At 47.0% G+C, this 25,645-nt stretch overlaps 1 protein-coding gene across 1 annotated transcript in view; it reads right to left on the bottom strand.

Annotated features, from left to right (window-relative positions):
- Positions 1-18,261, bottom strand: part of LOC135890777 (myeloperoxidase-like) — a 55,200-nt gene extending 36,939 nt beyond the window's left edge. Inside the window, exons 1-3 of the mRNA XM_065418201.1 lie at positions 18,186-18,261; positions 12,536-12,629; positions 331-506 (exon numbers count right to left, since the gene is read on the bottom strand). Coding sequence (XP_065274273.1) covers positions 331-506; positions 12,536-12,629; positions 18,186-18,261 — 346 coding nt within the window. The remainder of the gene's footprint in view (positions 1-330; positions 507-12,535; positions 12,630-18,185) is intronic.
- Positions 18,262-25,645: the final 7,384 nt, after the last annotated feature.

The following is a 25,645-nucleotide window of genomic DNA, read 5'->3' as shown; positions in this document are numbered from 1 at the left end:
CCAGGAGGAGCTAGGCGGAAAATGGAAATGGTGGGAGCTGGAACATCTGGGACACTTATACTAGACTGGACAATGAAGTAGCACATGTCCAGCTGGGAACAGCCCTGATGGGAAGGTGAGTAGATGAGCTAAGAGGTGGGTTCCTTTACCAGGATTTGTGATTGTGGCAGCACTCAACATATTTTGTCATTAAGGGGTTTCATGCCACACCTGGCTCATCAGGAGTTTGGATCCTAGGTATATTGGCCTAGAGCAGAACCACTACTTCACTCTCCTGCCATTGACAGAGCTGCTGCTCATTAGCCATATACAGTCTTATGTGCACAGTACCTGTGATATTAAACTCTCCTTTCACCACGCGACGCAACTTCTTCTTCAGGAGGCTCAGGGTGGTTTCCATGTAATCGGCAACTCGGATTGCAGACCTGGTTCCTGCCACTGGCTCCTTTAAATGTCTCAGGATATCTGAGGGGCTGATGCCCTTTTTCCGGAATGCTGCCTTTGCTCTGGAAAAAAAGGACCCCTGAAGTGGTGCACCAGCCACTGCTGTCCACAGCCCAGCCCTCTAAAATGAGACCTGCATTGGTATGTGGGAATTAAGTCCAGGCCCAAACAACTGAGGAGCAGAGCTGCAGCAGCCAGCTCAACACTGACCTTTCCTACACTCTGACCAGCAGCCTGGGGGTTCCCAGGTCATCGCTGTAAGGGACACCCCGTTCTGGTCTGTAACCCCTGCTTGGCAAACATCTGCTATGTTCTGTAAACAATTCAACTCTGTGTAAGCAGAGTCAGGATGAGCTCTACCCTGACATCTGGTGGTGAATTATGGCGAGGGTGGAAAAGAACTTCAGGGGCTGATCTTGTTTGCATAGGCACACCCACCCGCCTAGCCTGGGACAACAACAACTGAAAGTGGTTACTTTGGCTGGTGTGGGATCCCCAGTTTCTCTGCTATTGGGGCAGGAAGAATAAAGTATTGTTACCCTGATTCTGTGAATCAAGGCCAGTGGAACTGTTGTATGACAGAGGGACTCACCAGTAACTAAGTAGCACTCGCTAGACAAGGGGCATGGGTTACAAAACCCAGTGAATTGAGAGAGGTTGGGGATAGGTATGTGTACCTGATAGTATGGGGCCCTTTTGAGGGCCTATAACACCCATTGCACTATCCCCTCTCTCCACTGTTGAATAGCAGAGCTAAGTTTGCTTCCATTAGGAGTCTAGCTAGAAGTTGCTGAACTGAATTCACTTTGGGCCAATGGTGCACCAGCACTGGGGCTCCCCTACTACAAGCTGAAATCACTAAAAGAGCTAAAATTGCTGAGCTGAGATCACTGAGTGCTGTGCTAACCAGTGGGGGAGCCTGAAGATATATTGCTAAACAGTTGGCAGAGCCGAGCAGTTTGTGGGACGGTTGGAGCGGCCCATGGAACAGCGAGCGGAGCGGAGCCATTTGCGGGGGCAGCTGGAGCGGTTCATGGGACAGCTGGTGGAGTGGAGCAGCTGGCAGAGCTGAGCAGTTTGTGGGACGGTTGGAGCGGCCCAGGGAGCAGAGCGGAGCAGTTTGCGGGGACGGCTGGAGGAGCGGAGCAGAGTGGCACGGCTGGTAGAGCGGAGCCATTCGTGGTAAAGGCTGCTGCAGAACTCCATGGAGAGGTGGGGCAGTCGGCCTCGGACCACGTAAGGTGCCCCTTAACATCCCATGTGCCCCCCCCATTTCCGCCCAGGCTGGGGGGGTAAAACTCTGAACTCTGGGGCGGCACTGACCAGGGACAGAGACCTTGGGGTTGGACTTTGGGGTGATTGGACTTAAGACCCTGAAGGGAAAAAGACACTGTCAAACTTACTTGGAGGTGGGTCTTTTGCTCATGGTTTGTGTTATGAATCCTGTTTGTGGTGTTTCCCCAACATAATGCCGCATTGTTTCCATCCTTTATTAAAAGGCTTTTGCTACACTCAGACTCCGTGCTTGCGAGAGAGGAAGTATTGCCTCCTAGAGGCGCCCGGGGGTGGTATGTAATTGTCCCAGGTCACTGGGTGGGGGGCTCGAGCCGGTTTTGCATTACATTATTGAAACGGAACCCCTAGACACTGAACCCGGCCCTTGTTGCTGCCAACTCAGAGGGGCAGAAGGGTTACATTTGTGTTATGCTTCTTATACAGAATCATACTAATTTATATGACGTTATAGGTGCTTGGGTTTGTGAATTGCCTGCTAGGTGTGAAGGTAGTGGATCTCATGAGACCTCTAGATAGCCTTATAGTTAGTGCTGGGGAGGAGCCAGTGGTCGTGGTATGTGTAGGTACCAATGAGATAGGGAAAGGTAGGACAGAGGTCCTGGAGGCCAAATTTAGGCTGCTAGGGAAGAGACTAAAGCACAGAACCTCCATGGGAGCATTCTCTGAAATGCTTCCAGTTCCACGCACAGGGCCATTGAAGCAGGGAGAACTGCAAGGTCTCAATCTGTGGATGAGACGATGGTGTAGGGAAGAGGGATTAGGTTTATTAAGAACTGGGAACCTTGGGGAAAGGAGGAGCCTATACAGGAGGGATGGGCTTAACCATAACCAAAATGGAACCAGACACCGGGCACATAACATTCAAAAGGTTGTAGAGGATTTTTTTATTTAAGGTCTGGGGCAAAGCTGACAGATGTGGAGCAACATGTGGTTCGGATGGAGACATCCCTTAGGGATAAATTTATTTAAGAGGCAATTCTAGATCCTACTATGAAGGATAGGAAAGAAGTTGGTAAAGCACAGGTGGGAGCCAGTGAGGAACAGTCAAATGTAAAATAATCCCATTTAAACATTCACCCACGAAAGCTTATGTTCCAATACGTCTGTTAGTCTATAAGGTGCCACAGGACTCTTTGTCACTTTTTACATAAAGGAAAGCAACTGAATATTGACAAAATGCATAAGTGCTTATAACCAAATGCTAAATATCTCAATATTAGGATGGGTGAACTAGGGTGTCTGGCATTAAATGAGGATATTGATATAGTAGGCATTATAGAAACTTGGTAGAATGAGGATAATCAATGGGACATGGCAATATTGGGGGGAAATGTACAGGAATGACACAGTAGGTCACGTTGGCGAGGGAGTGGCACTATATGTTAAAAAAAGCAGAGTCAAATAAGGTGAAAATCTTAAATGAATTAAACTGTACCACAGAATCTCTGTGAGTGGAAATTCCATGTTAATACTGCCAACCACCTGACCCAGATGGTGACAGTGATGGTGAAATGCTAAGGGAGGTTAGAGAGGCTACAAAACCAGAAATCACAATAATAATGGGTAATTTCAACTCTCCTCCTATTGACCGGGTACATGTCAAACCTCAGGGCATATGCAGAGATAAAACTTCTAAACACCATCAGTGCCTGCTTCTTGGAGCATGTAGTCCTGGGACCCACAAGGGGAGAGGCAGTTCTTGATTTAGTCCTAAGTGGAGCTCAGGATCTGGTCCAATTGGTAGTTATAGCTCAACTGCGTGGTGATAGTGACCATAATGTAATTAAATTTAACATCATTGTAGGGGGGAATGAACCAAAATCCACCACAGAAAAATGTAAGTTTATAAATGGGAACTACATAAGAATGAGGATGCCAGTTAGATAGAAATTAAAAAGCAGTCACAGGCTAAAATGCCTGCAAGCAGCTGTAGGCCTTGCTGGAGCCCTAGGCCTCACTCACTTTAAAAGCCAGAGGCAGAGCGACCAGGGGAGCGGAGCGGACAGGGGGCTGCAGGCAGGGGGCTGCAGACAGGGGAGTTTGACAGAAGGAGGCCTACGCTGGTTAGGAAGAACCGCAACATCTGTGCCAGCACTACTTCTGTCTCCTCCACCTGCGCCTGTAGCCAGACAGAGCGCCTGAGCATGGATGCTCCTACCCAGATCCTGGTGTGGTTTTGCAGAGATGGTGACTTGCAATTCCGACTTACTGATATCCAGGCTGGGGGGTGGAGGGGATCCAATGTGAAAGGTGCCTGCTGGTGGAATCTCTCAGGCAGCAGGTGGGGGAGCTACAGGAGAAGGTGGCTAGGTTGAGGAGCATCCAGATCCATGAGCAATTCCTGGACAGTGTCCATGTGGAGACAGCTGAGGTAGCTGTCCCAGTACACAGGACTGCTGATACACCACTGGTGGAGGAGGAGATGGCTCAGGGTGGACACTGGCAGCAGGTTTCTTCTGGCAGCAGGCAGTGCACCACCCCTGCTCCGAACCCTCCCGCCGTGCTAATAGGAAACTGTTATGCTCTTCTTGATACAGGAGAGAAGGAATCACACCCTACAGTAGAGGAGGAGAAGCCTCATACCCCTAGGGCTGGGAGGTCTGCTGCCACCACTGCGAATAGGAAACGTAGGGTAGTGGTGGTCGGAGACTCTCTTCTGAGGGGGATGGAGGCGCCCATCTGTCACCCTGACATTTCATCTTGGGAGATATGCTGCCTGCCGGGGGCCCATATCCGAGATGTTATGGAGGCATTGTCGAGGATTATCCAGCCCTCTGACTACTACCCCATGCTACTCATCCATGTGGGCACAAATGATACTGCGAGGTGTGACAGAGCGGATCAAGAGTGACTCCAGGGCTCTGGGAGTACGGGTGAAGGGGTTTGGAGTGCAGGTGGTATTCTCTTTGATTCTTCCTGTCAAAGGTAGGGGCCTGGGCAGAGACAGGTGCATCGTGGAGGTGAATGCCTGGCAGTGAAGATGGTGTCGCCAGGAGGGCTTTGGCTTCCTTGATCACGGGATGCTATTCCAGGAAGGACTGCTAGGCAGAGATGGCGTTCACCTTTTGAGGAGGAGAAAGACCCTATTTGGACACAGACTGGCTAACCTAGTGAGGAGGGCTTTAAACTAAGTTCGATGGGGACAGGTGAGCAAAGCCCACAGGTAAGTGGGGAACATGGAGACATGGGAGATGGGTTGGAAATAGGGGGGAGCGTGGGCCATAATGGCAGAGAGAAAGGAGGGTCAGGGCAAAACTGGGAGGCAAGATCAAATCAGTATCTTAGATGCCTATATACGAATGCGAGAAGTATGGGTAATAAGCAGGAAGAACTGGAAGTGCTAATAAATAAATACAACTATGACATTGTTGGCATCACTGAAACTTGGTGGGATAATACACGATTGGAATGTTGGTGTGGATGGGTACAGCTTGCTCAGGAAGGATAGACAGGGAAAAAGGGAGGAGGTGTTGCCTTATATATTAAAAATTTACACATTTGGACTGAGGTGGAGATGGACATAGGAGACAGAAGTGTTGAGAGTCTCTGGGTTAGGCTAAAAGGGATAAAAAACAAGGGTGATGTCATGCTAGGAGTCTACTACAGGCCACCTAACCAGATGGAAGAGGTGGATGAGGCTTTTTTTAAACAACTAACAAAATCATCCAAAGCCCAAGATTTGGTGGTGATGGGGGACTTCAACTATCCAGATATATGTTGGGAAAATAACACAGCGGGGCACATACCATCCAATAAGTTCTTGAACTGCATTGCAGACAACTTTTTATTTCAGAAGGTTGAAAAAGCTACTGGGGGGAAGCTGTTCTAGACTTGATTTTAACAAATAGGAAGGAACTTGTTGAGAATTTGAAAGTAGAAGGCAGTTTGGGGTAAAGTGATCATGAAATCATAGAGTTCACAATTCTAAGGAAGGGTAGAAGGGAGTACAGCAAAATAGAGACAATGGATTTCAGGAAGGCGGATTTTGGTAAGCTCAGAGAGCTGATAGGTAAGGTCCCATGGGAATCAAAACTGAGGGGGAAAACAACTGAGGAGAGTTGGCAGTTTTTCAAAGGGACACTATTAAGGGCCCAAAAGCAAGCTATTCCGCTGAGTAGGAAAGATAGGAAATGTGGCAAAAGACCTTCTTGGCTTAACCACGAGATTTTGCATGATCTAAAAAATAAAAAGGAGTCATATAAAAAATGGAAACTAGGACAGATTACAAAGGATGAATATAGGTAAACACAGGAATGCAGGGGCAAGATTAGAAAGGCAAAGGCACAAAATGAACTCAAACTGGCTATGGGAATAAAGGGAAACAAGACGACTTTTTATCAATACATTAGAAGCAAGAGGAAGACCAAGGACAGGGTAGGCCCGCTGCTCAGCGAGGAGGGAGATACAGTAACAGGAAACTTGGAAATGGCAGAGATGCTTAATGACATTTTGTTTCGATCTTCACCGAGAAGTCTGAAGGAATGACTAACATAGTGAATGCTAATGGGAAGGGGATAGGTTTAGAAGATAAAATTAAAAAAGAACAAGTTAAAAATCACTTGGAAAAGTTAGATGCCTGCAGGTCATCAGGGCCTGATGAAATGCATCCTAGAATACTCAAGGAGCTAACAGAGGAGGTATCTGAGCCTCTAGCTATTATCTTTGGAAAATCATGGGAGACAGGAGAGATTCCAGAAGACTGGAAAAGGGCAAATATAGTGCTCATCTATAAAAAGGGAAATAAAAACAACCCAGGAAACTACAGACCAGTTAGTTTAACTTCTGTGCCAGGGAAGATAATGGAGCAAGTAATTAAGGAAATCATCTGCAAACACTTGGAAGGTGGTAAGGTGATAGGGAATAGCCAGCATAGATTTGTAAAGAACAAATCGTGTCAAACCAATCTGATAGCTTTCTTTTATAGGATAACGAGTCTTGTGGATAAGGGAGAAGAGGTGGATGTGGTATACCTAGACTTCAGTAAGGCATTTGATATGGTCTCGCATGATATTCTTATCGATAAACTAGGCAAATACAATTTAGATGGGGCTACTATAAGGTGGGTGCATAACTGGCTGGATAACCTTACTCAGAGAGTAGTTATTAATGGTTCCCAATCCTGCTGGAAAGGTATAACAAGTGGGGTTCCGCAGGGGTCTGTTTTGGGACCGGCTCTGTTCAATATCTTCATCAACGACTTAGATATTGGCATAGAAAGTACGCTTATTAAGTTTGCAGATGATACCAAACTGGGAGGGATTGCAACTGCTTTGGAGGATAGGGTCATAATTCAAAATGATCTGGACAAATTGGAGAAATGGTCTGAGGTAAACAGGATGAAGTTTAACAATGACAAATGCAAAGTGCTCCACTTAGGAAGGAACAATCAGTTTCACACATACAGAATGGGAAGAGACTGTCTAGGAAGGAGTACGGCAGAAAGGGATCTAGGGGTTATAGTGGACCACAAGCTAAATATGAGTCAACAGTGTGATGCTGTTGCAAAAAAAGCAAACATGATTCTGGGATGCATTAACAGGTGTGTTGTGAGCAAGACACGAGAAGTCATTCTTCCGCTCTACTCTGCTCTGGTTAGGCCTCAGCTGGAGTATTGTGTCCAGTTCTGGGCACTGCATTTCAAGAAAGATGTGGAGAAATTGGAGAGGGTCCAGAGAAGAGCAACAAGAATGATTAAAGGTCTAGAGAACATGACCTATGAAGGAAGGCTGAAAGAATTGGGTTTGTTTAGTTTGGAAAAGAGAAGACTGAGAGGGGACATGGTAGCAGTTTTCAGGTATCTAAAAGAGTGCCATAAGGAGGAGGGAGAAAACTTGTTCACCTTAGCCTCTAAGGATAGAACAAGAAGCAATGGGCTTAAACTGCAGCAAGGGAGGTTTAGGTTGGACATTAGGAAAAAGTTCCTAACTGTCAGGGTGGTTAAACACTGGAATAAATTGCCTAAGGAGGATGTGGAATCTCTATCTCTGGAGATATTTAAGAGTAGGTTAGATAAATGTCTATCAGGGATGGTCTAGACAGTATTTGGTCCTGCCGGGAGGGCAGGGGACTGGACTCAATGACTTCTCAAGGTCCCTTCCAGTCCTAGAATCTATGAATCTATAACAGTATGAGCCAAAGGCTGTGAACTAAAGTAGGCTTGGCCTTAGCAGAATATCAACACATTAGGTATTAGCCAACCAGGTAATCACATTCCTGCCTGGAGAAGGTACTGAAACCCCTAACGTTCTAAAGTGACACATTCCTAGGAGATGGTACAGGGACACAGGGGGAATGACAGGTAATGGAAGAGGATGTTTTGTTCAAGCTAGCAGGTACAAGGTACAGGATAATAACAAAAACATATGGTACGTAATACATAACTTGTTGGTGTTCTGACAAAGTCAGGCTGGACAGCTGTAATAGTGGTGGAAGGCAAGTATATTAGTCCTAGAATGATAAAGGCCTTTCCCCCTATAAGATGAAAAGGGGTTACCTCCGGTTAAATTAGGGACACCTGAGTCCAACTAAGGGGTGCCTGAGACCTTTAAAAACCTCTCCTCCAGTGAGAGAGGGGAGGGGAGCTGAGCTGAGCTGCTCCAGGGTGGAGGGCTGTTCTCTTCCCTACAGGGGAAGCTATGTAACAGATTTCCTGTTTAGGGGAAGGACTGGCACCTCACAGCCAATAATAAAGCCACCCACTCTCAGAGTGAGGGTAGGGAGAGGTATTCTCCATTGTTTTGTGTTGGAATTGGTTACTTTCTTTGACTGTAGAGGGACACTCCATGGATCTGCCCCAGTGCCTGCCTGGAAAATACTGGGGAATAAACCCCCATGTGGGAGATTACAAAGTAGCAGCCGTGTTAGTCTGTATCCGCAAAAAGAACAGGAGTACTTGTGGCACCTTAGAGACTAACAAATTTATTTCAGCATAAGCTTGTGCCACAAGTACTCCTGTTCCATGTGGGAGAGTAAATCCTGTCCAGAGTGGGACTGACTTACTCCAGGCCCCCACTGCCAGCGTGGGAAGCACTGATCCCACCAAGATGCAGGAAGTGCCTTGCCACAGGTGGTGTCAGGAGCGGGATCTTGGCACAGCAGGCTATCCCTGTAGCGGGGTGGTCACCCCGCTCCTGCCTGGAAGGGCTTAAAGCAGCCTGGGCTGTGGCGGAGAAAAGGGGAAAATGGGGCTGATGGGGAAAGCCGCCACAGCTGTAGCCAGTGCAGTCAGGGCCCAGCTGGCCCTTATAAGAGGGCGGTGGCCAGAAGCACAGACAGTCTCGCTCTAGCTGTTGAGAGGGATGGGCCTGGCTGCTAGGAGCTGAGCAAGGTAACTAAAGTGGAGCAGGGCTGGGGAAAGGCTAGAATAGCTGGGGAGCTTCGGCCTGGAAAACCCCTGGGCTGCAGGCCTTGCTAAAGGCCGGAAAAGGTACTGGGGTTGCAAAGGGGCAGCCCAAGGGTAGGCAGAGGCAGCAGGTGCAAACCTTCCTTGCCGACGATGAGTGGCCATTATATTGCAGTCCGCCCCAGTGAGCGGGGGCTAGATGGTGACTGGCAGTAGCCAAAGACTGAGGCGAGGTGGAGATAGAGGGTGGGGTGGGGGGGTTCCCCAGGGAGGGGAGACCCAGATCTGTGGGGGTACTGCCAGGGGGCAGCACCCCGGCCTGAAAGGGGCACCAGGGTCCAGGAGGGACTCGGATCCAGTGGCAAGTGGGACACCGGCTGGCAGAGGGCGCTTCAGAGGCTGGAAACGCTAATTCCCTGGATGACCAGCAGGAGGCGCCGCACCGGTGAGTCGTCACCCAGTGACAACCCCCAAATTGGACAACATAGTGAGGCGCTGGTGCAGGCCATGTCGGTACAACAAGAGGATACCAGGGTCCAGATGGCCGCCCAAGAGGAGTCAGTCCAGTTACATCAGGAGACGAATCAACTGCTGATGAGCCAGGCAACCCAGAACTGAGCCACCCTGCAGGAGGTGAACCAGCTGAAGGCCCTGATCCCTCCGACATGTGGTCATGACAGGATGTGATCCCTAAGGGCCAGCAGTTATCTACAAAAGATGGTGATGATGGAGGATGACGTGGAGGCGTACTTTCTCACATTTGAAAGAACGGCCCTATGTAAGGCCTGGCCCCAAGACCAGTGGGCCAGTATCCTCACCCCTTTCCTGTGTGGGGAGGCCCAGAAGGCCTACTATGACATGGCAGCAGAAGCTGCTACAGACTACCCTCAGTTGAAAGCTGAGATCCTGGCAAGATCCAAGGTGATGACAGCTATAAGGGCTCAGAGGTTCCATGAATGGAGTTACCGGGAGAGCAAAGCACTAAGGTCACAACTTTTCAACCTGATCCATCTAACGCAGAAGTGGCTGCATCCCGAGACCAACAGCACAGAGACGATTATAGAACTCTTAGTGTTGAACAAGTTCATGAGAGGACTACTGCCAGACCTACAAGGGTGGGTTGGCCAAAATGACCCCTCCTCTTATGATTTAGTGGCAGTTGATGGCCAGAGAACTTTCTCGGACTACCTTGGAAGAGATGTATTGGACTAAGAGACCAGTCCTATCCCCGAAGGCCCGGACCTCTGAGAGTTCACATAGGATTATGTTGGGGAGAAAGGGCACCAAAGAGCAGCCTGAGGCCATGAAGGGACTTGGGGAACTGGGGAGAGAAGGTTGAGGGTTAAGGCCCAATAACCAAAGAATAGGGGGATGCCCCAAGCTATGTATAGGTGTTATGCTTGTGCAATCAAAGACCCCTGGCATGGCCGCAGCTGGCCCAGGTCAGCTGCCTCAGTCTCACGGGGCTCGGTCTGTGGAGCTAAAAATAGCAGTGTAGAGGATTAGGCCTGTGCTCTGAGATCCTGTGGCGGGGGGGAGGGTCTCAGAGGCTGGGCTCCAGCCTGAGCCCCAACATTTACACTGCTATTTTTGACCCTGCTGCGGTGCCCCGTGATCCCGAGTGAGCTGACCCAGGCTCTGAGTCTTGATGCCGCAGGATTTTTATCCCAGCATAGACCTATTCCTAAAGCTTATCAAGTCAAAGCCAACTTGCTGAATTTCTCCTGGATGAATGGGGAGCTAGTGCAGACTCAGAAGCACAGATGTCATGTGTGCCCCTGGGGAAACACCACTGAGTCAACGGGCAGCTGAATTCTGTGTCTGCTGGAGTTTGGAGTGGTCTTTGGCAATAGTTGTACGTAGAGTGTATCTCAGTGCTCCGTTCCAGAGGTGAGAACGGCCTGGAAAGCCATGGCGAGATCCATGACCGAAAGACAGGGCCACAGCCCAGCAGCGGAAATAAGGAGACACATTTCATAGCGATTATCTGGGGCTGTCAAAGTGTAATTCACTTTTGAAGAAGGCTTCTAACTTTTTTGTTTCAAAATGCCCTGGGTTAACATCCTGCTGCTGGCTGGGACTGGACATACATGAAATCGTACAAAAGGCAGTTGGCTACGTGTTGTAGAAGTTGGAGTTTCTGTGACACTTTCACCTGCAGCCCCAGATAGAGGAAGCTACAATAGTCTAATCTGGTGATGGTGGTAGCAAGTCTCACAGTGGGAGAGGAATGAAGAGTCTCCTTGCCAGCCATAGGTGGACTAAAGCAACAGTAGCAAGCAATGCAATCTGTGAGCCCAGGAGCAAGGAAGATCCAGGAGGAACTCTATTCTGCATATTATCTTTCTGTTTGGACATGGTGCTTACATCACGAAACCAACACCTGTTTAAATGTGTAGCACTACCCACCTTATTCCATCCTTGAACATAAATGGAATGTCCAGCTAGAGCAGATAAATCTATCAACTGGATATTTCGGCAAAAATTAATAGTATTGGAATAACCAGATTAATGCCTAATAATGACAATTTGAATATCAGAGTTAATACCAGCCTGTGATGAATAGCACAGTCAATATTAGAGCCAGGCAAAAAATGTTAATTCATTCACGAAGTAAGCGGAGGGGGGCGGCACGCAGGGAAACTCCCCGCCCCAGCTCACCTCTGCTCTGCCTCCTCCCGTTACCACGCCACCCCGCTCTGCTTCTCTCCCTCCCAGGACAGCTGATTGGCGCCACAAGCCTGGGAGGCGGGAGAAGTGGAGCAGCGACGGTGTGCTCAGGGAGGAGGTGGAGCAGAGGTGAGCTGGGGTGGGGAACTGCCGCACGGCTCCCCCGGCGGGGGGAGGGGAGCTGCCACAGGGAGGGCGCCTCAGGGCGGGGGGGGAGCTGCCGCAGGGCTCCGGGAGGGGGTGGAGCAGAGGTAAGCTCGGGTGGGGAGCTGCCGCACGGCTCCCCGGGCTGGCGGGGTGGGGAGCTGCCGCAGGGAGGGCGCCTCAGGGCGGGGAGCTGCCACAGGGCTCAGGGAGGGGGGAGGGCGCAAGGTGGAAGTTTTGCCTACGGCGCGAAACATCCTTGCACCAGCCCTGTCCCTGGCTGCTGCTGGTCCTTGCAGAGCTGGTTAGTCATGTGGTGCTGGCATGAGCTATGTTAAAAGAAGCTAAAATATGTGTACTTTCCTAATATCCCTTTGCATTGTAAGCAATTGCTGTAGTTGCCATAGCAGTACTGTGTGATCACAAATGAGAGAGGAGGTGGTCCATGCCATGGTGGAGGGAAGAGATGAGTGCACGTGGTGTGATCCATGCTAGAAAAAAATTCAGAACCCTGAACTATGATGTCCCCATAATAAATACATATTTGTACAAAAGAAAAACTCCCCAAATAATGGTATCCTGTTCCCATGTTTTTTGTAAAATGGTACCCCTAGTATGGATAACATAAGGTGAACTGACCTGTCCCGTTCGTACTTGTATGCAGCGTCCACCAGCTTCTTGGCTTCATTAGCGCTGCTCAGAAAGAATGGATCTGGCAGCGTCTCCAAGATATCTAGTCCAAAGAGAGGAAAGAGCAGGACATGAGGACAACTCCTTCCCACCAGCTCACTGCACAGACCCAAAGTGAAAGGAGCACATTTCTTCTCCTTCATGCTGTGAACTTGCTGGATTAACCTTTAGGCAGCAGCCCATCCCTGAGCAGAGCCTGGGTCAGATGACCCCCACACTCAGGTATTTCCCCAACCCCATCAGAGCTGCAAGTTAGTCTGTGCAACAGCACTAGCTGGGCAGTGACCCTCCTGCTGCCTTGCCATGTAACAGACTCTAGATTCCCAGCCTGCCTCTGATCCAGTGCTGGTTCCTGCCCCAGCCTTGCCCATGCCCTACTCTGACCTTGCTCCAGCCCTGACTCCGGCTACGGTACAGTTTGGTTTGTCTACAGACCCTGACCACCTGGCTTCAACCTCCACTCCCACCACCAGGCCTGGCTGCCTGGAGCCAGCACCTGACAGCTCCCTATGTAATGTGACAAAGTTCCTCCTCTATCTTGGTGGGTCCTGCGCTTATTGGCAGATTTTCTTGCCTCAGAGATTCACCATGTGGGTTGGGGAACAGCCCAGAGATCTTCCCCTCTGGGAGAACCCACAGTCCAGGTCAATTGGGAGGTTTGGGGGGAACCCGGGCCCGCCCTCTACTCCGGGTTCCAGCCCAGGGCCCTGTGGACTGCAGCTGCCTATAGTGCCTCCTGTAACAGCTGCATGACAGCTACAACTCCCTGGGCTACTTCCCCATGGCCTCCTCCAAACACCTTCTTTATTCTCACCACAGGACCTTCCTCCTGGTGTCTGATAACGCTTGTGCTCCTCAGTCCTCCAGCAGCACACCCTCACTCTCAGCTCCTTGTGCCTCTTGCTCCCAGCTCCTCACACTCCCACCACAAACTGAAGTGAGCTCCTTTTAAAACTCAGGTGCCCTGATTAGCCTGCCTTAATTGATTCTAGCAGCTTCTTCTTAATTGGCTCCAGGTGTCCTAATTAGCCTGCCTGCCTTAACTGGTTCTAGCAGGTTCCTGATTACTCTAGTGCAGTCCCTCCTCTGGTCACTCAGGGAACAGAAAACTACTCATCCAGTGACCAGTATATTTGCCCTCTACCAGACTCCTGTACCCCACTGGTCTGGGTCTGTCACAGTAACTTACCTAGACTGTTATTTTGTGTAATTTTTCGTGTCCCCTCTCTAACATAAACAATCCCAGTCTTTTCTGTCTCTCTGCATAAGACAGTTTTGCCATTCCCTAATCATTCTCATTACCCTTCTCGGAAGGCCCTGTAATTATACATTGTCCTTTTTTGAGGTGGGATGGACAACACTAAACACAGTATTCAAGATGAAGGAACTGATTTATATAACCGCCATATTTTCCTTATCCCTCTTCATCCCATTCCTTATGTATCAGAATATCCTGTCTGCTTTTTTCACCACCGCTGTATATTGGGGAAAGGGCTTTATTCAGCTGTTTATAATGAAGCCCAGGTCATGTTCTGAAGTGATATCATTAATTTAGAGCCTTGTACAGTGTATGAGTATTATTCATTGTTTAACGCTGAATTTCATCTGCCATTCTGTTGCCCATTCACTTAGCTTGGATAGATCTGTCTGAAGTATTTCAGTCTTCCAGGGCTTGACTAACCTGAATAACTTTGTGTCATCTGCATATATATTTCTGTCCACAATGTGCAATTGCTGCTGGAATATTGTGTCCAGTCCCGGGGTCCACAATTCAAGAAGAATGTTGATAAATTGAAGAGAGGGTCAGCGAACCAGCTGAGCGGCGAACAGCAGAGGCTAACAGAGGGAGTTTGCCTGGGATCTGTCCGAGAGGAGGTACGCTAAGTGCTTCATTAGGGGGGCTGTGTTGGTGAGTATCTGAGTAGGGGCATTGCCAGCAGATTGAGGAACGTGATCGTTCCCCTTTATTCGACATTGGTGAGGCCTCAGCTGGAGTATTGTGTCCAGTTTTGGGCCCCACACTACAAGAAGAATGTGGAAAAATTGGAAACAGTCCAGCGGAGGGCAACAAAAATGATTAGGGGTCTGGAGCACATGACTTATGAGGAGAGGCTGAGGGAACTGGGATTGTTTAGTCTGCAGAAGAGAAGAATGAGGGGGGATTTGATAGCTGCTTTCAACTACCTGAAGGGGGGTTCCAAAGAGGATGGATCTAGACTGTTCTCAGTGGTGGCAGATGACAGAACAAGGAGCAATGGTCTCAAGTTGCAGTGGGGGAGGTCTAGGTTGGATATTAGGAAACACTATTTCACTAGAAGGGTGGTGAAGCACTGGAATGCGTTACCTAGGGAGGTGGTGGAATCTCCTTCCTTGGAGGTTTTTAAGGCCTGGCTTGACAAAGCCCTGGCCTCCTATGTTTAAAAAGGATGAACTCAAACTGGAACGGGTACAGAGAAGGGCCACTAGGATGATCCGAGGAATGGAAAACCTTTCCTATGAAAGGAGACTCGAGGAGCTCGGTTTGTTTAGCCTAACCAAAAGAAGGCTGAGGGGGGATATGATTGCTCTCTTTAAATATATCAAAGGGACTAATACCAAGGGAGAGGAATTATTTAAGCTCAGTAGTAATGTGGACACGAGAACGAATGGATATAAACTGGCCGTGGGGAAGTTTAGGCTTGAAATTAGACGAAGGTTTCTAACCGTCAGAGGGGTGAAATTTTGGAACAGCCTTCCGAAGGAAACGGTGGGGGCGAAAGACCTCTCTGGCTTCAAGATCTTTTTGCTCTGCTATTAGTTGGGTCATGGCAACAATTTCTTCAAGATCAGGCTTGATAAATTTATGGAGGGAATGGTTTGATGGGATAACGTGATTTTAGTCAATTAGGCATTAACGTGCCATCGCGGGTAAAATGAGGGTCCGGCTGTAGAATCTTGCCTGTATGCTCGGGGTTCTGCTGATCGCCATATTTGGGGTCGGGAAGGAATTTTCCTCCAGGGTTGATTGGCAAAGGCCCTGGAGGTTTTTCGCCTTCCTCCGCAGCATAGGGCAGGAGTCGCAGGCAGGAGTCGCAGGCTGGAAGATTCTGTTGTGGGTGGGTCAGCTTTTGTGGCCTGCATCATGCGGGAGGTCAGACTAGATGACCATATTGGTCCCTTCTGACCTTAAAGTCTATGAGTCTATGAGTCTATGATTTAGTTGGGAATTGGTCCTGCTTTGAGCAGGGGGTTGGACTAGATGACCTCCTGAGGTCCCTTCCAACCCTGATATTCTATGATTCTATGATTCATGAAAATGACAAAAGGATGAGGAAATCTGCCTTATAATGAGAGGCTCAAGAAGTTCAATCTATTTAATTTAACAAATAGAAGGTTAAGAAGTGATTTGATTACGCCTGAAAGTATCTACATGGGGAACAAATAATTAATAATGGGCTCTTCAGTCTAGCAGAGAAAGGTGTGACATGATCTAATTGCTGGAAGCTGAAGCTAGACAAATTCAGACTGGATATAAGGCATAAATTCTTAACAGTTAGAGTAATTAATTGCTGGAACAATTTAGCAAGGATCACTGTGGATTCTCCATCACTGACAATTTTGAAGCAAGAGCTGATGTTTTTCTAAAAATATGCTCTAGGAATTATTTTGGGGAATGTTTGCATCCTGTGTAACACGGGAGGTCAGACTAGATGATCACACTGGTCCCTTCTGGCCTTGGAATCTATGAATATACAGGCTGATGAAAGAAATCATTTAGTTTTTCAACAATGTCCTTCTCAATTTTAACTGCTCTATTTAACCCCCTGGTAAGTTAGTGGACCCACTGATTCTTTTGCAGGCTTCTTGCTTCTTCTAGAGAATTTCTCGTGTTTTATACCTTCAACTATTTACTGTACAAAATCCATCCTAGCCCTCCTCCTTTCCCTCTTACATATTGGCTGCAGTAGTGTATGTTCTTGTTAATTGGCTTGGCTGGGGCTGGATTTCCAAATCCCAAAGAATTTCTCTCTGGCTCAGATAACCTCTTGAAGACTTGAACGTTGCCATTTACTCTTCTCTTCCTGCTCAGCAGTTTGCATAAGCCTACTACTGTTTTCTTAGGTGGACAAATCTAAGGGTGTTGCTTCCTTTACTCCTGACATTAGGGCTTTTCTGAAGAGCTTCCTTATTGTATTGAAATCCCCTTTTCTATATTTAGTGTCACTGTGATAGTTTTTTGTACCTTATTTCCCTTCGCTATTAAGCACAATTATGTTGTGGTCGTTATTACTTGCTGGCTTATTGGAGGAAGAGATGAGTTGGGGCCTTTCAAATCATTATATGCTGAAGTAATTTGAATCAAAACTGTATGCAGAGTCTGTACATCCCCCAAGAGTTACTGAGCGAGTTTTAGTCATAACCATTTCTACAGAGCTTTTAATCCTAGCAGGAGTCCATGAATTTTTTCAGTGCATAAACACTTGTGCACATAAATCTTTACAGCTGAGGTCTAATTGTAGGGGACACTGGTGGTGACCCTTATTATTGAAGTTGCCCAGGACTTCCCATTATAACACCCTGTTTTCCGTTGTTATAACTTGGCCAATCTTTCATCTTTCAGGGGCTGGAACGTTCCAGGAATGCTTTCTGCCTCAGGCTGAATATTTTTGGCAAGTTTAAGCAAAACAGTTCAGCTGTTTCTATGAATGAACTTTTGCCAACTTTTTTTTCCAGCCATTTCCTTGAAGAACTCTAGTGCCTCCATGAGTTGAGAACTGAAATTTTGCAAGAGAATAAGCCTGGAATCAGTGATTGATTTATTGTCAAAAAATGAGCTGCCCTGTTTTTGCCAAAACTTTCCCAAACGAATGCCAAAAAGAAAAACCTGAGGGAGAGGTGTGAGATATTGTGTGGATGCAAAAGCAACCCCTTTAGGATCCGGAGCCTTTTTTGATTATATTGCCAATCCATTTTGTTTTACTGCAAAGGACACTAATGAGTCAGCATGGCCCTGGACTTGGGCACTAGTGGACTGTGCATTAGGAGACCTGGGTTCTGTTCTTGGTTCTACTGTATGTGACTCTTTATGTCCTGGAGGCAGGCATCTACCCTCTCCAGGGCCGGCTCCAGCTCTTTTGCCGCCCTAGTGGTGAAGCGGAGGGAAAAAAAAAGATAAAGCCGCGATTGGTGGCACTTCAGCGGCAGCTCTACCGCGCCGCTTCACTCTTCGGCGGCAATTTGGCGGCGGGTCCATCGCTCCAAGAGGGATTGAAGGACCCGCCGTCGAATTGCCGCTGAAAACCTGGATGTGCCGCCCCTTTTCATTGGCCGCCCCAAGCACCTGCTTCCTTTGCTGGTGCCTGGAGCCGGCCCTGACCCTCTCTGTGCCTCAGTTTCCCCATCTGTAAAAAGGGGATAATGATCAGGTTCTCTGAAGACCTTGGATATTCATAGTGAATATATACTTCCCAGGCATATGTTTTAATTTGGGTGGGAGAGGGAACACTTCAAACCTATATAGACTGGGTGGGGGCCCACAGTGAGTTTTGACTTTGGATCCCACCACAAAGCATTATACCCCCAATGCAGAGCATCAGCAGCAGAAGAAAGGGGACAGTACCATTTATGGAAGATCCAGATGCCTGGCATAGGCTCAGGGTCACCAAGAATCCGAAGAGGAGGATCCCTGGCTTCATCCCTGGAGAGAAACACAAATACACCTCGGTTATTAGCAGTAATTAAAGGAGATAAAGGGCCCACAGATGTCATCCACCCACTGAAAGAGATCAACTTCCACAGCTCTGTTAACTGAATATTTGTATCAGTGTTCTGGAAGGAAACATGGATTTGCTGCTGATAAAGTTTGCAGGTGAGACTAAGATTGGTGGGGTGAAGGCTTTTGCCCCCAGATCAGATTGGCAGTAACTTTTGGTGTTTGTTTTCCTCTGCAGCATGGGAGTTTGCTAAGATCATCTGGGCACATTTCACGAAATCAGTTCCCTGCCATTGCAGGAGCCTCTGGCACGGGTGCACCTTGTCCTTCCTGTCCTCTGCCTTGCCTCACAATAGTTTAGCCTCCTGAGGGCTGCAATACTTTAGTCCAAGCCAATTTCCTGGGCTCAATACAGGGGTAATTGGGTGGGGATTACTGGCCCGTGAGGTACAGGAGGTGAGACTCGATCGGGTGGTCCCTTCTATGACTCAGAGAAAAGCTTGAAAATGGGGAGTGCACCATAAATGCTCAGAAACCAGAAAACAAATAAAACCTTCACTTTTTAAACTATTTTTATCTATTTTTATCCTGATCTCAAGGGAGTTTTTTGGAGCCTGTCTCATGATTTTTGACTGCTTGAGGTTGGCCTGGGAGGGGGATTTCTGACTTGGGAGCTTGGAAGTCAGCTGGAGGGGCAAGAGTTCAGTGCTCTGGGGATGGACGTTTGGTAGGAAGCGAGTTTTTAGAGCTGGGGGTCAGGTGGGAGGAGTTCGGAGCAGGGGAGGGGTTCTGAGCCTGAGGCAGTTATGGGGAGTGTGCGTCTGGGGGTCAGGTGGGAAAGGGGGCTTGTCAGCCTGGAGGGAGGCCAGGACAGGAAGGAGGGTGCTGACTTGGGGAGGCTAGATAGGAGAAGTTCTCAGTCGGGGGGGATTTCAGCAGAAGGCACTGGGTTGGAGAAGGTTGAGGAGAGTTGGCGAGGATGCTGAGCTGGGTGGAGGACAGGTTGGGATGAGTGGAGGTATATTGGGGGTGGACATACATGAAGGTGTTTAAGAGTCAGTAAAGATTATAGGAAAGGACAAGCCTGACTGGAACGGGGGGGAGAAGGATGAAATGAATAACAGGGGAGATGACGATAATATTTACAATTCCATACACAATCTCCATTAAAAGATCACTGTTCAGTGAAGTCAACTGTTCAAAAGTTAGGAAATACCAGAATTAAGGTTGCCCGTACAACCTTTGGTCCTCTTCTGCATATGCATTGTGATAGTTTGGTTTTGGCTATAGGACCCCTGCCTTATTCCTTGCCCAGGATGGACAGTGTTCACTGCAAACACTTACTCAATATTTTATCTTACTCTCGCTGTCCAGTGTGGCCCCAGGCCTTATTTACTGCACTCTATTCAAAACCTGCTCTGAAAACACAATTACTAATTTCCTCCTGAGATTTTGTATGCTGCTTGTTGCTAGAGTTTCTGAGCACTTCACAATTAACGGATCTACTTTCACAACACCCTGTGATCTGAGGGGGTGTTATTATTCCCATTTTATAGATGGAGAACTGAAGCACAGAGAAAGTAAATCAAAAGAATCCACTAATTTTAGGTGCCCAATTTTGTGATACATAGGACCTGTTTTTTCAGAGAACATAGCATTAAAGCATAGAGGTGCTAGAACTTCTCAATTAAACTATTGTAAGATTTTTTTTTAATGGGGTAAATTTATTTTTCCCTAATCTCATTCTGAGAAATGGATAAACCATTTTTCGGAAACTGAGACTCATCAAGGAAAAACTCATCAAGGAAAATTTCAGCCAAAAAGGTAAAGTTTGGCAAGGTTGTAAGTCACTAAAACTGGGTCTTATAATGGGACTTGCTGGGCAAACTTAAATGTAGGTGGCACAACTAGTTCCATATATAATAAAGATCTGCCTAGAGACGGGAGATCAGGGTTTCTATTCTGCCTGACTCACGATACGAGAAAAAAGGGGCCATTCGAGGAAATTAAAAAGTGGAAAATTCCAAACTGGCATAAAAAGAAATGCTTTTTCACATAGTGGGTAATTAGCCTGGGGAACTCACTGCTACAGGATGTCACTGAGATAATTTAGTGAGATTGAAAAAGGGACTGAAGATTTGTATGGATAAAAGAATATCCACAGTTAGTGCTAACATCCATTTTAGAAGAGTTATTGAACCTCGTGTTTCAAGGTTTAAATCAATCTCTAAGTAAAAGAAATTATGAGGATCCATAATGCTGGGGGTTGGGAGGGGCAGGTTAGCCCCCATTTGTTTAATGGAAAGATTCTTGCATTTTCCTCTCAACAACTAGTGTTTTCTATTCCCCACAGTCCTTTACTGTAAAGTATCCCAGTGTTTCCTCCTGAAAGGGATGGGGTTGGAACAGGGGAAGGGGTGGGAGAAGGGACTCCTTTTCTTCCCATTTCTTTATCAATTTCCCTCACCCAAAAGGAATGAAGGAGGGCCAGGGCTCCTACAGCCCCACTTCTGCCCATTTCTGCCTCTTCCTTATCACACATGGCTTTTCATGCCCTCCCTCAGAAACACACTGCCTATTTTATTACAAATGTCAAAGCCATAAAAAAGAGAGTAAAAGGTAACAGCAACTCACCTGCCATCTCTGCTCAGCTGGTGAGGGTAGCTCAGTGACTTGGTCTTTTATAGCAGCTGCACTGATCTCAGGGCGGGCACTCACAGAGTTTGAGCTGGGCTTTGTCAAGAGGAAACACCTCTAGGGATAGGCTGGGCCAAGTGGAAATATTTACTGCTTCTTCCCTAGATTAAGATGAGAAATGCACACTTCTTCATTCTTCCCAGGCAACAGATCGTTTTCTTTGTGATGCATCCATAGAACAGGGGAAGAGAGCGATATTTTACTATGCAGTTCCTTAACTTCTAGGGAACTGAATGGTGAAAGAGTTTCATTGTCAATTAATTTTGTGATCTTCACTATTCCAGGTGATTGTGGACTTAGGTTTCCATTTTTCACTGTCTCAATCAACACACTTTCAATATGTGTGGAAAAACTAGAAATATCTCGTAGTAGAGAGCGAGAGAGAGATCCTAGAGCACTGGGCCTGGTACAAGATCTGAGGCTTGAACCAGAGACTGTGAACCAAAGTCAGGCCATGTATTAAAGTAGATGCTTACAAGTTTACTGTCCAGTACATGAACTTGGCAAAGTTGTTGCTAGTGTACTAGGTATTAGATATTTGCGTAAATATATTCCAGCTAGTACAAATACATCCCAATCTAGTATAAGATAAGATGGTTTAACAAAATAATGAATAGGGATGTTTTGTCCAAGATATCAGGAACAAGGGGAGATAACAAATAGATGTCATAAAATATGTAATGTGGTGTGTAAGTTGTGTATTCCAGTTGTTTGTTTCAGCCTCTAAATGTTGGGGTGCTTCACCTTAACCCTTTGTCCAGCCCAGGGGGCAGCAGAAAGTCCCATCGCTGACTGAGCTGAGTCCATTGTAATGAGCATACTTATGTTAGTGTAACTGTAGTCATTGATCTAGGGAGCTAGTACTGTGCTTCATTGACAGTGAACCTGGATGACTGCCTTCGTCACCGAACCATGCCTGTGGTCTTCCTTTATGAGTAACATTGGTGTCTGCTGAACTAACATGCTGCACTATCTATTAATAACGCTGAAGCTCCAAGGACAGAAGCAATGAGCAGCCTCAACAGCGTTACCGAGGCAACAACATTCCAGCCTCCAGCACTTAACCAGACTGGGTAGTGCTATCAAGGTCTGCTGAATCAGCGATCTGTCCAGAGCTGGAGACAGCATATGTAAAGAACACACACACACAAGCCAACTGACATCACTGTTAAGTGTCAGTGTCAGTCACTGTCCCTGACGTGAAAAAGAAATGGTACACCATTTACAATGTGCATGACATTGCTAACCTGTTTAACCAAATATAAAATAAAAATTAACAAATTAATCACAGCAAACAATATAAAGGCACGGGAAAAGAAATTGGTAAATAAATTATTTGTACTGGTTATGGAAGTTAGTAACTACCATAACCAACTCATTAGGGAACATTTAAAAAGGCAAATAGAGAAATTGTTGCCATGACCCAACTAATAGCAGAGCAAAAAGAAACTGGGGACAAGGTCTGCTAAACCAGGTATCTGCACAGAGCTGTGGACAGCACACAGAAAGACACATATGCAAGCCAACTGACAACATATGTGAGACATATCTAAAAGAAAAACTGAGAATCTCTGGGCCATGCTTTCACCTTGGCTTTAGCTGGGCATAATCTGGTACTTAAATGAATAAGTGCAATTTGATAAGACTGGATAATTGTGGTGGAGAATAATTGCAGGGAAATTCCAGAACTCTGGAAGAGTGCTAATATTGTGCAAATATTTAAAACAAAACAAGTTGGATGACCGGGATAACTATAGGCCAGTTAGTCTGACATCAATCCCAGGCAAAATAATGGAAAAGTTGAGACAGGGATTCAACTGATGAAAAATTAGAGGATTAATATATTCATAGATTCCAAGGCCAGAAGGAACCATTGTGATAATCTAGACACCTCTCCTATATAACACAAGACAGAAAACATCCCCAAAATAATTCCTAGAGCAGATCTTTTAGAGAAACATTAAATCTTGATTTAAAAATTGCCAGTGATGGAGAATTCACAATGACCCTTGGTAGCTTGCTCCAATGGTTAATTACTCTCACAGTTAAAAATTTATGTCTTATTTCCAGTCTGAATTTGTCTAGCTTCAACTTCTAGCCATTGGATCTTGTTATACCTCTGTCTGCCAGTTTAAAGAGCCCATTATCAAATTTCTGTTCCCCATGTAAAGACTGATCAAGTCTCCTGTTAACATTCTCTTTGTTAAGCTAAATAGACTGAGCTTCTTGAGTTTGTCACTATACGGCATGTTTTTCAGTCCTTCAATCATTCTCATGGCTCTTCTGTGAATCCTCTCCAATTTATCAACACTCTTCATGAATTGTGGGCATCAGAACTGGACACAGGATTCCACCAGTGTCAAATACAGAGGTAAAATAGCCTTTCCTGCTCAAGATTCCCCTGTTCCTGCATCCCGGGATCACATTAGATCTTTTGGCAACAGCATCATATTGGGAACTCATGTTCAATTGATTATCCTCCAAGACCCCCAAATCTCTTTCATAGTCACTACTTCCCAGCACAGCGTCCCCCATCCTGTAACTATGGCCATCAGGCTTTATTCCTACACGTATACATTTGCATTTAGCCATATTGAAACACATAGTCTTTGCTTGTGCCCAGCTTACCAAGCGACCCAGATCACTGTATCCATGACCTGTCCTCTTCATTATTTGCCATTCCTCCTATTTTTGTGTCATTTGCAAACTTTATCAGTGATGATTTTATGTTTTCTTCCAGCTCATATAAAGAACATAAATATTCTCTATGTCATTGGTACCTACAGGTATCACTGCTACTGGTCCTCCCCAGCACTGCTCATAAGTCTGTCTAGATGACTGAAGAGGTTCACAACCTTTGCACTAGTTGGTAATTCACCATGTGGTTCTCCTAGTCATTACAAATACAACTATCTATATTTCTAATAACTAAATACCCCATTACTACTACCTATCTCTTCCTACTAACCGGGGTCCCCTGCCTTGGAGGAGTAGCCTTAGTGCGAGAGGATACCATGACATCATCTGGAAGGAGGGTCCCAACTATAGGATAGTTTCCTCCTGCTCCAGCTTGATTTTCTCCTCAACTCTCAGTGCTTATGAACCCTTGATGGTAGGCCTTCCCCTGGTCTAGAACTGAGAACCATGAATTCCCACCCAAACCATCTAACATCCTATATACAGGTCTGTCTCATCTTATGCGGGGGTTCCTTTCCGCGGTTAGCGCGTAAAGCGAAAACCGCGTATAGCCAAAACCCCATTGAGTTCAATGGCGGGCGAAATCGCCCGCACTACAGGTATAGTATTAAAACTGTTGTTTTTCTCTTTTTTTTGTTTTTTGTTTGTTTTTGCCGACTGCGTAAAGTTGAAATTGCGCATGTTAAATGTGCGTAAGATGTGACAGACCTGTATGAGGATGAGCGGCGAACAGCGGAGGCTAACAGAGGGAGTTTGCCTGGGATCTGTCAGAGAGGAGGTACGCTAAGTGCTGCATTAGGGGGGCTGTGTTGGTGAGTATCTGAGTGTCTGTTGCAGGGGACAGTTTGTCAGTTTGACCGTGTGCTTGATTGTTTGATTGTTTGTTTGAACAGTGTGAATTGGGAGTGCTTTGTTCCAGGTGGGCCTTGAGTGGGCCTGACTGTTATAAAAAGGCAGTCAGCAGCAAACCAGCTGAGCGGCGAACAGCAGAGGCTAACAGAGGGAGTTTGCCTGGGAGTTCGCCTGCGGAGAGCCCACTGAGGCTTTCATCTCGCGGGCTTCTGAGAGTTTTTGCAAAAGCTGAGGAAGCTCTTAGAAGGAAGAAATTATGGAAGGTGAGCGATCAGTTGTTGTAACCTGCACAGGTTGTGCCATGTTTGTCTTTCTTCCACAGGACAGAAATGACTTTGTCTGTACAAAGTGCAAGCTGGTCTCCATATTGGAAGAGAAGGTTCGAGGTCTGGAGAAACAAGTATCGGCCCTGCGTTGCATACGAGAAAATGAAGATTACCTGGACAGACGTCAGGATATGCTTCTATGGGCACAACGTTCTGAAGAATTGGAGCAAGCTGCGCAGAGGGGACAGAGGGACGGTGAAGAAAATTGGCAGCATGTGACCTCCAGAAGAAGAAAGAAGAGCGTCCATGTACCAGCAATGGAGATACAGGTGAGCAACCGTTTTCATGTTCTCTCCACAGGCATTAATGCGGAGAGTGGACTAGATGATACATCTGAGGGAAGGGAGCAGAAGGAGACTCCACCGAGTGGAAGGCATGAGATGCACTGTCCTAGGGATGGGGGTTCCACAATCACCGCTCCCAAGCAAAGGAGGAGGGTGGTGGTGGTCGGGGACTCCCTCCTCAGGGGGACTGAGTCATCTATCTGCCGCCCCGACCAAGAAAACTGAGAGGTCTGCTGCTTGCCAGGAGCTAGAATTCACGATGTGACGGAGAGACTGCCAAGACTCATCAAGCCCTCGGATCGCTACTCCTTCCTGCTTCTCCATGTGGGCACCAATGATACTGCCAAAGAATGACCTTGAGCGGATCACTGCAGACTACGTGGCTCTGGGAAGAAGGATAAAGGAGTTTGAGGCGCAAGTGGTGTTCTCGTCCATCCTCCCTGTGCAAGGAAAAGGCCTGGGTAGAGACCGTCGAATTGTGGAAGTCAACGAATGGCTACGTAGGTGGTGT

This window comes from Emys orbicularis, chromosome 17, assembly GCF_028017835.1.
Source record: "Emys orbicularis isolate rEmyOrb1 chromosome 17, rEmyOrb1.hap1, whole genome shotgun sequence".
Taxonomy (NCBI): Eukaryota; Metazoa; Chordata; order Testudines; family Emydidae; genus Emys; species Emys orbicularis.
Note: the sequence above shows the minus strand (reverse complement) of the source record. Positions and strands in the feature narration are given on the sequence as shown.